At 39.9% G+C, this 12,056-nt stretch overlaps 1 protein-coding gene across 1 annotated transcript; it reads left to right on the forward strand.

The window, feature by feature from the left end:
* Positions 1–1,793: 1,793 nt before the first annotated feature.
* On the forward strand, positions 1,794–11,070 carry LOC145787981 (transmembrane 9 superfamily member 1-like). The gene is made up of 10 exons (XM_082599820.1): positions 1,794–2,273; positions 3,872–4,020; positions 4,499–4,630; positions 6,159–6,298; positions 6,827–7,012; positions 7,160–7,269; positions 7,461–7,624; positions 7,857–8,018; positions 8,640–8,693; positions 8,848–11,070. The coding sequence occupies exons 1-10, from the start codon at positions 1,794–1,796 to the stop codon at positions 9,023–9,025; spliced, it is 1,755 nt and encodes a 584-aa protein (XP_082455946.1). The 3' UTR covers positions 9,026–11,070.
* The last annotated feature ends 986 nt before the right edge of the window (positions 11,071–12,056 follow it).

The following is a 12,056-nucleotide window of genomic DNA, read 5'->3' on the forward strand; positions in this document are numbered from 1 at the left end:
ATCGGAGAACTTCACTCTGCTGATCTCGGTAACCCACCCTGCGTCAAGTGGAATGGCCCGTTTCGGTGAGTCCAATCCCTTAATAGGGGATTTTTTCATTTTTTTTTTAAATTATCGGGTACCGTAGCCTAATTATCATTGCCGTTTTATGGTTAGAGGTTAGGAACTCACCAAATCGGACTCACCGAATAGTAGCAGACCCGCGTCAAGTGCCTCTATAAGTATGCAAAACTACCAGGAATAACCAATCAAGACTTTGTCAGTCCGAGGATACGATTCAAAACCAAGCCGAGGATAAAAATTCAATCAATCAAAGGAAGTGAAAAAAAAACAACAAATGAATTGATGATAACGATGTTCTGTTCGTTCAAAAGTTATTAGATTTTTTGATAACTTTATCCTCACTGCTTCCTGTTGTTCATACCAAATTAATCTCGGACATTGTATTTTTGCCGGCAGGATTTTGCAATGATCCACAATAAAAAGGGCTTCTTTCTGAGAATTCTTCCGTTATTGAATCACAAGGTTGCGTTAGAGTGCTAGAACGTTGCCAAACCAGAGATCTATCAAATGAACTAATAGAAGAAATGAAGCTTGAAGTGTTGCCAAATAAAATCTTTTCCCATGTTGAGAAATACAAAATAGACGAAATATAATTTAAGTTGGGAATTTTGAGACAGTTTAGTTTCAAATCCATAAGGGTGTATAGGAAGTTGAAAAATTGATAAAAATCCTCAAAGAAAAACACAGCTTTATGGAGAGGAAGACGTTTTTTTAAACATCAGCTTATATATAATTAAAACAAACGTGGCGTTATCAAGACTTGATTGATTAATTAATTCAATTTTTATCCTCAGACTGGGAAAGCTTCTTGCAGAGATTAAACCTGGCAGTTTTGCATACTTGTAGAATGTAGAGGAGCTGAATCACTGACGCAGGGCCCGTCACCAAGATTGACAGAGTCGAAGTGACTAAACACGAACATAGAAAAGGTCGAAGTGACTAAACACGAACATAGAAAAGGTCGAAGTGACTAAACACGAACGTTAAAACGTGTTACCATGACCAAAGCGCAAAGCCATTTCAAGCGCAACGCAACAGGCCTTCTAGCCTACGAGCCTTTTCCTTTTGTTACCGGTAGTTTTGTTACTGTATAATATTTCTTTTTCACAATATCATTTCTTTTGCATTCTGACAAAGAAAAATAAATTGAATTGAATTGACTTACAAAACAGTTATATATATACAAATTGGCGATACGAAACAATGACAAAAACAAACAATCAAAAACAACATCATCATCTTGCGGAAATCCAATTGTACTCAGGAAAGTTATCAAGCATGCTTTGATATAAAGTTACGCCAATAGAGCGATAATTATGAGACCTTATAATTATATGCTAATTAAAAAATTAATTTAAAAATTTTATGTTAATTTTAAAGATAAAAATGTTCATGACTGCCATAAAGTAGATTTTTTCTTAAGGAATAGTTTTTGGACAGATATTTACCTAATTTCAGGTGAGAGACCCAGCATCTCTACACCTACACTACTTTCAAGTTTGTGTTTGCACAAAACATTCTCAGTTCAAAATTTTTAACGCATCACAAACAAATATGTGAATGTGTATGATTTTCCAAAGCTAAGACAAGAGTATAATTTAGGTAGGCCCACAGTGTGTTCTATGCTAAATAACTTTGCAATGCATGAAATTTCAATCTGTGTAAAATTTGATACAAATGGCTCTATGTTACAGGCTTCTACTTTTGTTGTATTTTTAAGCTGTTTCAAAATGAGATACCTTTGTGTGATGCTCATATGCTGCTTGTCAGTGGCAGTAGCATTGAAGGCGTACCAGAAAGGTGACAAAGTGGACGTGTTTGTGAACAAAGTTGGTCCATATTTTAATCCTCATGAGACTTACCATTACTATTCATTACCGGTATGTCGACCGGATAAGATTGAGCACAAGTCTCTTACTCTTGGAGAGGTGTTGGATGGTGATCGGATGGCGTATTCCCTTTATAACATCAAATTCAAGGAGGATGTTGCCAATGAGGAGCTATGTAAAGTCACAATGAATGAGAAAGACCTTGCTCAAATGAGAGAAGCAGTGGAGGAACTGTATTATTTTGAAATGGTGGCTGATGAAATCCCAATAAGAAGTTTTCTTGGCCGCTTTACTGAGCACAGTTTCTTAGCTGTCCCACATGTCCATGAGTTGTCTCTGTTCACGCACATCACTTTTCTATTCTCATACAATGATGATAAGGTATCATATTTCTTAGTATAAACTTAGTTTGTACAATGCTTAAATGTATCAGTTGTTTTATTGCATCGAAATCCTAACTCAAATCCTATATAATGTTAATTAAAACCTAAGCAAGTTCTAAGTAAAACCATCGGTTACACGTCATTTAAGACTGAGAAAAGTGAGAGTTGGATCAAATTATTCAAACGAGTTTTTTGTGAAGGTTGGTGTACACCAAGGATCAGTTTTGTCACCTCTGATATTTGCTATTGTGGTTGACGTTGTAACTGAAGGAGTGAGGGAGGGCTTATTGAGTGAAATTTTGTATGCAGACGACCTGGTCTTGACAAGTAATAGTATGGAGGGAATGGAGAGAAAGTTTGAGAAATGGAAAGAAGCATTTGAAACCAAGGGTATGAAGGTGAATCTTGAAAAAACAAAAGTGATGGTGAGTGGAGCAGAAGGAACAGTTGTTGAGAGCAAAGTAGATCCCTGTGGAATATGTGGCAAGAGAGTGATGAGAAATTCAATGCAATGCAAGGAATGTGGAAAGTGGGTACATGCAAGATGTGCTAATGTCAAGAGAGCCGCAACAAGATTGGCGAAGTGTTTTGTTTGTGGGAAATGCAGTAAAGGAAGGAATGAAGTGGAAGGCCATGATGATGAGTTCTGCCATGGCATCGAAACAGTGACAGACTTCTGTTATCTGGGTGATCGGATAAATGGAAGTGGTGGATGTGAAGCAGCGGTGACAACAAGGGCAAGATTGGGCTGGGCAAAGTTCAGGGAATGTGGGGAAATGTTGTATGGCAGAAAATTCTCACTAAGGATGAAAGGGAAAGTATATCGGAGCTGTGTGCGGCCTGCAATGCTATATGGTAGCGAGACATGGATATTGAGAGAGAGTGAACTGGCAATCCTGAGAAGAACGGAAAGGTCAATGGTGAGAGCAATGTGTGGGGTGAAAACGAGAAGGGAAAAAAGGACTGAAGAATTGTTGGATATGCTAGAGATGAGAGAGACCATAGACCAACTGGCAAGGGCAAATGGAGTAAGATGGTATGGACATGTGATAAGGAGGGAGGAAGGAAGTTTTCTTAGAAAGGCACTAGATCTAAAGGTGGATGGGAAGAGGAAACGCGGTCGTCCAAGAAGAACGTGGAAACAACAAGTGAAGGATGAATTTAAAAAAGTCGGACTGAAGGAGGAAGATGCAAGGGACAGGGTGAAATGGAGAAAAGGGATTAAAACAATTGCTGCGCGGAAACAATCGGCCACCCCCACTAGTGGGGAACAAACCGACGATGGATTATGATGATGATGATGAAAGCCTCTTTGAAAGCTTAATTCTTGAGTTTCATATATTTTATATAATATTATGTATGGTACGGTACTTGTAGATTTTTTTTGTATCATTGTGACACTTGTACTTCAGTAATGCAAGAATAGGGTGCACACTGCACAATAAGATATTGGTCAACTTGTAGTGCCCAAGAAAAAGAAAACAAATCATCAGAATTTTTTTTCAAGAAGATGTAACCTGGTACAACCAACACAGAATACGTTATTTTTAGTTAATCTCAAATTAATCCCTAGTTATTTCTCAAATTTTCATTCAGATTGTGTCAGCAAATGTCACTACTCATGATCATGATCCCATCTCACTAAGTAAAGAGCCACCGTTGCAAGTCACCTACACATACAGCGTTGTTTGGAAATCTTCCAATATTGATCCTTCCAAGCGTGGCTCTCTGCTTAAAGATTACAGGTAAAATAAATATTTTCTTGTATGTTTTTTTTTGCCGTGGTACTGGTTGTGTGGGTGCAGCGTAATGAAGTATCTTTGAAATATATCACTAATGCAAACAAAAAAATGGTACAACATCTAAATGTCAAATCAAAATTTGCTGCACTAGACTTTGCCGAGTTTAATAAATTTCTGTAATTTCATATTCGATTCATTGAGTGCTCCTTTTTAAAAATTTTTATTGATCAAGTTGCTTATCTAGTTGCTGTTTTGATCCAACTAAAAACTTGCTCCGTAACTGGCGTGCGCAAGACGGTGCTGCGTGTGTGGTGAGATAGACCTAATTTAAAGGTAAACATACTCCGTTTCTTCGTTTGCAAAGTACGGATTCAATTCATCCAACTGCACTATCGGGAAAGATTTTAACCTTCATCGCAGGACTACAGCCGTGACTAAGAATAAATTCTTTATTTAAATAAATATATATAATTATTTTCAGTTTCTTCCCGAAGACGTTGGAGATCCACTGGTTGTCCATCATCAACTCTATCATCCTTGTCTCTCTTCTGATGGCGTTTGTGGTTGTCATCCTTGCTCGGATTTTACGCAGCGACTTCTCAAGATACAACAAGTTTGTACAACAAGCTCGTTAAAGAACCAACGTTGTAATAACGTCGATTCTTCGATTTGATGTGATGGCTAGTGAGTAGTGATAGAGTGGTTCCACCGAAACAACAAGACAGATAGTAATAAGTTAATAACAATGTGTTTTTATGTACCAGTAACGCTAACGCTGTATCCATCGGTCTGGTATGAAGACTGGTCGGTATGAAGACTGGTCAGCACTTAATTACAAAACTGCAGTAGAAAAATCTCACAACAGAGAAACTTGACGCCTCATTGCCTCCAAACCTCGACGAGAGGAAGGAACTTAATGGTGATGGTGATGGTAATGCAGGCCTCGAAATTCGTTTTTGTTGACGGCGGACAAACGTGTCCGGTCTGAGCAGCTATCTCGGCGGACAAATTAAGTCTCACGGCGGACACACCAGTTTTAGCGTCGATCGTCATGCTTAATCACTTTATCTTGAAAATTTTTCGCCATTTGAGAACTATAGCTACGGTTTAGAAGGCTTTTTAAAATTTCAGCGAAGTCACTCCGAAAGGCTTTCACCATACCAACGACGTGCGCTTGAAGTGTCAAAGCGCCGTGTAGCTGCTCAATACGCCGCATAAATGATTAACTTCCACCGAACGAGGTCGTGTGGCTTCTTGCGTCACACTGCTCAAGGCACCAGTCGGAAAAACTTTTACACTAACGCTACTATTTTCTGCAAGTTTCACTAGGCTTTTTTCTTTAAGTTTATTTTTGCGTGTCATGTGAGCGAAAGTGAATTTTCCCTGGGCTTTTTCTTACTTACAGTAATACCAAAACTTAACAAATTTTGCTGCATCTTACTGTAATAACCTACTCGTATAATCTAATTTTGTAACCAACCTTGCCTTATCAGTATCACTCGGAGATCAAAGCCAGACATTGTGACGTAAAACTTGAACAAAGTTGCGCTGATTAGTGTGGAAGTACCCGTACTCCCATCGATTCCTAGCGAAGAATCCACCTTTGTTACCCTGATTCAATGTCATCAATTGTTAAAGCAACGTAAAAATCGAACGTTTTTCTGCTTGAATGGAAGCTACCCAAACCACAAAATCTATCATTTTTGCATTGATTCAACGTCTGCGTTTCCATTGAATTAATATAAGAATGATAGATTTTGTTGTCTGGGTGAGGGATACAGTATTCACATTTTCTAGATGCGCGCTAGAATGCGCGGAAATTATATTCTTACAACAATTGTTGTGCTATGCAATGACGATTTGTATCGCTAGTTCCTGTGTTATTTCTCGGCGGACAAATATGACCGATCTAGATGGTACTTTCCGCGGACATCACATGCTGTGACGGCGGACATGACCGCCGTGTCCGCCGTGAATTTCCAGGCCTGGTAATGGTGATGTATCCGTTGCAGATATGCCTTGCTTTCAGTACCATACTTTACAAAGTAGACAGTGTTAGTGTAGCTGAGCACATTTGTGTCAAGGTTAAAAACGTTGACATAAACGCTTTGTGTAATACTTGTTTGAATTAATGTTTTCAGATCTGATGATGATGAAGATTTTAGTGATGATGATAATGGGTGGAAGATTATTCACACTGATGTGTTCCGATTCCCGAAGATGAAGTCCTTGTTTTGCTCTATCATAGGAGTGGGGACACAGTTACTTGCTATTGGCACAGGTATATACAACTTGTTATCACTCTTTAATATAAAACGGGGTTACTCATCTAATGTTCACAAAGTTCCAGTTGACAAGTTGAATATTTTAGCCATCCAGTGAATAAGTTATTTGACACGCAACCACAAAAGTTAACTATCAGTAGGCTACCAAAAAATTGCTTCCTCCCAGGATAAATTTGTTTAAAGAGGCCCTAAAACGTGTCAATGAGGTTATTCTTCCAAAGGCCCGAGGTCCACCATCAACATCCAGAAGGTCCGGATTCGGACCGCGGTTCACCAGTTGAGTAGCCCTGGTATAAAACTTCAAAATTACGCTCTTTTCACCATGGCGTTGTTGTTTGCCTAATGCCTATCTGGCATGTCTTCTCCAAGTGCTGGTATTTGCCTGTTTAGTTGAAAAAGAAATGATCTTTCAATATTTTGATTTTTGTGACTTATTGAAGTCACTTGCGAGCATTATTTTGTCTTCCTGTACCATCATCTTTTTGTAAATTTTCCTCCTCAACTGCCTTGTGATCTTCCTCCAGGCATCATCATGATGGCTCTACTTGGATTATTCAAAACCCATCGTCACGGTTCGATAAACACAGCTGGTATCCTGCTGTACGCGCTGACGTCATGCATAGCAGGCTACGTGTCGAGTTCTTATTACAGGAAGTTCCAGGGGAACAACTGGGTGGCCAATATCGTCCTCACCTCATCACTCTTCACAGGTGACATGTTCTGTTAATTCGTTTTCACTCTCTAATATATTTCTTAGGCCAATTTCAATGCAATAAAAGTTAGGGATGAGCCGCCAGTGATTGTGCAAGTCACACAGATTTCTATGTGTGCGATGTTGACTCGCATCATTCTTTTAGTTCCCTGCTTCTTCATGTGGAGCATCGTCAACTCCGTACACTGGTGGAACGGATCAACCCAGGCTCTCCCTTTCACCACCATTCTCCTCCTCGCTTTCATTTGGACCTTGGTGAGGCACTGCCGATTTGTCCTTATTTTTAAACTTAGCTCCTCAGTTCATGTGTAGTTGTTGGGCACATAAAACATAAGTATGAACATTAAAAGAAACAGAAGGTCAAGTGTGGCCTGAAATGGGATTCCCGTATTGCTTCACAAATATGATGTATTCTTTCAATTTAAATTGGAAACATTATTTTTCAGGTGGGACTTCCCCTCACCGTGGTCGGGGGTATCATAGGCAAGAATACGACTGGGGATTTTGACGCCCCCTGCCGCACGAAGAACATAGCCCGTGAAATCCCCCCACAACCGTGGTACCGCCACACCATCTGCCACATCGTATTCGGGGGGTTCCTCCCATTCAGGTGGGTGTGTTATGGTGGGTACGTCTTTAGGGTAGAAGTAGCATTGTGACGTAAGACAGATTTATTACGTACAAATGGATATCGCGGTTGCATCACCTCAACAGGATGGTCACAATCGTGTTGCATTGGTTAGTGGTTACGTTGTAACTATGTTTGAATGTTCCCGTTAGATTTTCCTGACAATTTGATCCAAAATAACGATTTTCATTAAAATTTAACCATTCATTTCTAGCGCTGTATCTGTGGAACTGTACTACATCTTCGCCACCGTGTGGGGGCGCGAGGTCTACACGTTGTACGGGATTCTGATGCTTGTCTTCTTCATAGAGCTCTCCGTGTCCGCTTGCGTCGCTGTTGCGCTCACCTACTTCCAATTGAGTAGTGAGGATTACAGGTGAAATTATCCGCAGGCGTTCTTAGCTTTAAGGAGTGACCAGAATGGAATGGGGGCTGCCACACATCAAATTAACATTGAAATTGCACTGTGTGAAAAAAGGAGCGTTCTTCCCGGCTATCAGCACAAGGCTGAGCACTCACTAGTACAGCGAGCAGCTGCGATTCGCCAACCATAACGGTGTAGCTTCCACGCTAGCCATTTAGACCATCCAATCAACAATATGTTTCTCGGCAGCCGATTTGTAGCAAGAATTGACAGCGATAGACACGTGTTTCACCCATGAGGCTGGGCTCGTCAGTATCGCACCACTAATTCCACCACTAATGTATCGTATCGTCAGTATCGCACCACTAATGTTTTTTTTTTAAAAGATCCCAGCCTCATGGGCGAAACACGGTGTCTATCGCTGTCAATTCTTGCTACAATCGACTGCTGATTACCATTGAAATTGCACTTTTAAAAACAGTAGTTTTTCTAGACCTCAGTTAGATTCACCTTTGTACCTTGGCACTGAACAGTCTTCCGTGAGAAACCATGGTGACGTATGTTATGGCAACACTATAATGGTATTATGACGTCACGCACTGCCTAACCCTCAATCTGTTTGTGACGTCACAGGTGGTGGTGGAGGTCCGTCTTTAGCGCAGGATCAACTGGATTCTTTGTTTTCATGTGAGTTGTTAGTTTGTGTGGAATTGCAATCGGTTTATGAAAGATCAAGCGGCGAGGGTTCAACTCTCCGTATGTGCACTTTTATGAGCATTGGGGAAGGTACTTGAATGTAAAATAGCGTCAGAGACAATAATTTGAATATTTCTTGTTGTAGATATGCGACCTTTTTCTACATCCGCCGTTCCAACATGTCAGGAGTGGTTCAGACTGTGGAATTCTTTAGTTACTCTCTTCTCTTATGCTTCGCTTTCTTCCTCACTCTCGGCACCATTTCCTTCTTTGCTTCCCTCAAGTTCATTCGCTACATTTACGTCAACTTAAAGACAGACTAACCCCACCATGCGGCGACACTCCCATGCGCTCACCTCCATCGGATTTCCATTTATTTCTGTCGCTCCAGAAGCAGCTTTACTAATAGATGACGTTTTATCACAATTTTCTGTCAACAACAAACCATTTGTTCCCACATCATTGGACACGACTGTGGTTGGACACGACTGTGGTTGGACACGACTGTGGTTGGACACGACTATGGTTGGACACGACTGTGGTTGGACACGACTGTGGTTGGACACAACTGTGGTTGGACACGACTGGGGTTGTACACGACTATGGTTGGACACGACTATGGTTGGACACGACTGCGGTTGCAAAGTTACACATCAGACGAATATATTCCCAATTCAATTTATTTTATTAATGAAGCATGTTGTCGCGTTATCGTCCTCGCGCGATTTGTGCCAACTTTGGTGTTCACAACCCACCTGTGTCCAGGTGGGTTTGATCATTCGCCCCCTGACACAGCACCCTAAACTTGCTAACCATTGAAGTTGTTTTTGTCTGAGCTTGTTATCCAAGCAAATTATTATAATCCATAAATTTTAGAGCAGGCCCCAATTTCCAGTTGTATCCCAGATGGAAAACCCCATTTTATGGGTTTATGCTGATGTGTAGGGGTTGAAACAGGAACGGATGGAAACTTTATTCTTGCTCTGAACACATCTCGGCCATATCGGGTGGCCGAAGTGTGAAGTCAGCGGTTGCTTTGAAAGTGAAACTCTCGTGTACGTTGCCACGGCGGCTTTTGTTGATTGGCTGCGGTTGTCACGAGATTGTCTGTTCGATTCACGCTACAGAATCTTTCCTTTTATCCAATAATGAGTTAAATCTTAGTACAAGCGCAGAATATTTGAAAGTACACATGAGTTGGTTAAAGTGTTTTTAAAATCAATATCGTCGTTATGTAAGCCGTCTTTGTTTTGTACTTTCTCTGCACACACAAAGGAATACGTGAAACAACATCGCATCAATTTCATCTAGTTTTTGAAAGTAACTACCGTAACTAAACAACTAACTATAAGCATCCAGAAACACGCAACGATTAAAAGCAATAGTGTGGAAAACATACAGCCAGACGGAAAACAAATTACATTAGGAATCATATAGTTTAGTTTATCAATTGTCATCAACTGCGATCAAGAAGATCGCTGCTAGCACTATTCATGTGTGACTATGATGTTGGTAACAATAGTATTTTAAAAGACAAATCTTCACAACAACTTCGAACCTGTGTCGTTGCCGCTTTTGCTGGACTGTCATCCCAGGGATATCTAGAGAAGGGGATATGAAGGCTTTTATTACGTCTGACAATAGAAGGGCTTTTATTTATCTTAAATAATCTCTGTTTATGGTAAAATGGCAATTGGCACATATCGTAATTTAATAAACTTTGTTATGACAACCTGCATTGCGCTTACAACCAGGTATGGATATTCAATGAATGGTCATAATCACTTGTTAATTCAACTACCCGTATACTTGCTTTACACCTAGCCGTAAAAAAAACAGCTAAATGGTAACCTTTCAACTGTCTTTTCAAACAAGTATTCTTTAAATATGTTCTACATAACACTTGCTAACTATCTTGTGTAGCTGAGTGTACCAGCTGCACTACAAAAATTTCTGCAATTTAAAAAAAAACGCATGTTTAACGCGGTACCAACTACCGCCCTTCTAGTGTCATGAGAATCAGCAATCGCTCTGAGCCTTCGTATCTCTTTCTTTAGATATCCCGGTGTCATCCCCATGTTGACTTGTCACGGGCTCTGATCAGAAACTAATTTTGCGACGACTTTATCAGATGAGAACTTTACGCTTTTTAATCGTTAGTTAAGATATCGATATTTGCATCTGCCAGATTGCACCAGATGTTGAATATATCAGTGAGTTGTGTTCGATCTGTTTATTGGGTTATTGTTACTTATCGTTGAAATTGTAAGTTGTAACTACCATGTACTTGACCTTGGACAGTTTGTATAGGCTATTTATTGGTGTACTGTTTGTTGCCATGTAGCGCGAATATACAGTTTTGGTGAAATTTCATGTGTTAGTTCAGCGATAGCTCTGCAGAGATGGGCCAAAACTTCACATCTCAGCCTTGCTAACCGTTCAATTTGAAACCACATGGTTTCGAATATTGCCGACAAATATCGAAGCAAAGACAACGGTGACATTTGAAAGCAAATTAGCCGACTACACAATTTGTCAGTCAATGGATTCAAAAATGTTGCGCAGTCCATTGAAACTTCTTCATGGACTCAAAGGGCGGCAGTAGCGTAGCGTGACCATTGTTTTAGGTCTTCACTTTTTTCAGTAAACTACAGTATTTTTTGTATTTCTGAAGGCCTTGGGCAGTGGCGTACCGTACGCAGGATTTCATCAAGTACGGGAGGCTACTTATGTTTTTCAAACCATAGGTTGTGAATTCGGATCCAAAACATCTAATTGACTCCACAGCTTAATTGCTGAGAATTGGTAGGTTACATTTTTGTGAAGTTTACGTTATCCCTGAATGGAGCTAGTAGTTTGGGACTTGGGGTAGATATGCTATGACCAATTGTGATTTCCAACAATGATTGCCTAAAATCCAAACAGAAATGAGAAAGCTATAGTAAATTTAGTGGAGATCAAAAGTGATCGCTTCTCGTTCACAATGTGTTGGAAAAAAGCTTCGCTCTTGTTCTCTGTAATTTGGAAATTTTAATCCTTCAGGACATACCCTATTACTAGAAGCTAGAATAGTCAAGCAGAAGCTAACTTATTTGGCCACACAAGGAGAAGTAAATCACTAGAAAAAAACATAGGCTATCATTCAGTGGTGGCAAAATTACTGCCACTCTATTAAGAAAATGAAATACTGTTAATTTTACTTAAACTAGAAATAAACAAATTTATGTTCAAATTTTATAATAGCAAACTACCGGAAAACTTCAAAACTTTCTTTACACATGTAGGCTATCAGCTATTCATTCGTACAACACCCGACGCTCAAGCTCCAATTCGGTTTATACTAAACAGGTAAAT

The sequence above is a fragment of the Aplidium turbinatum genome, chromosome 18 (assembly GCF_918807975.1).
Source record: "Aplidium turbinatum chromosome 18, kaAplTurb1.1, whole genome shotgun sequence".
NCBI classification, from domain to species: Eukaryota; Metazoa; Chordata; class Ascidiacea; order Aplousobranchia; family Polyclinidae; genus Aplidium; species Aplidium turbinatum.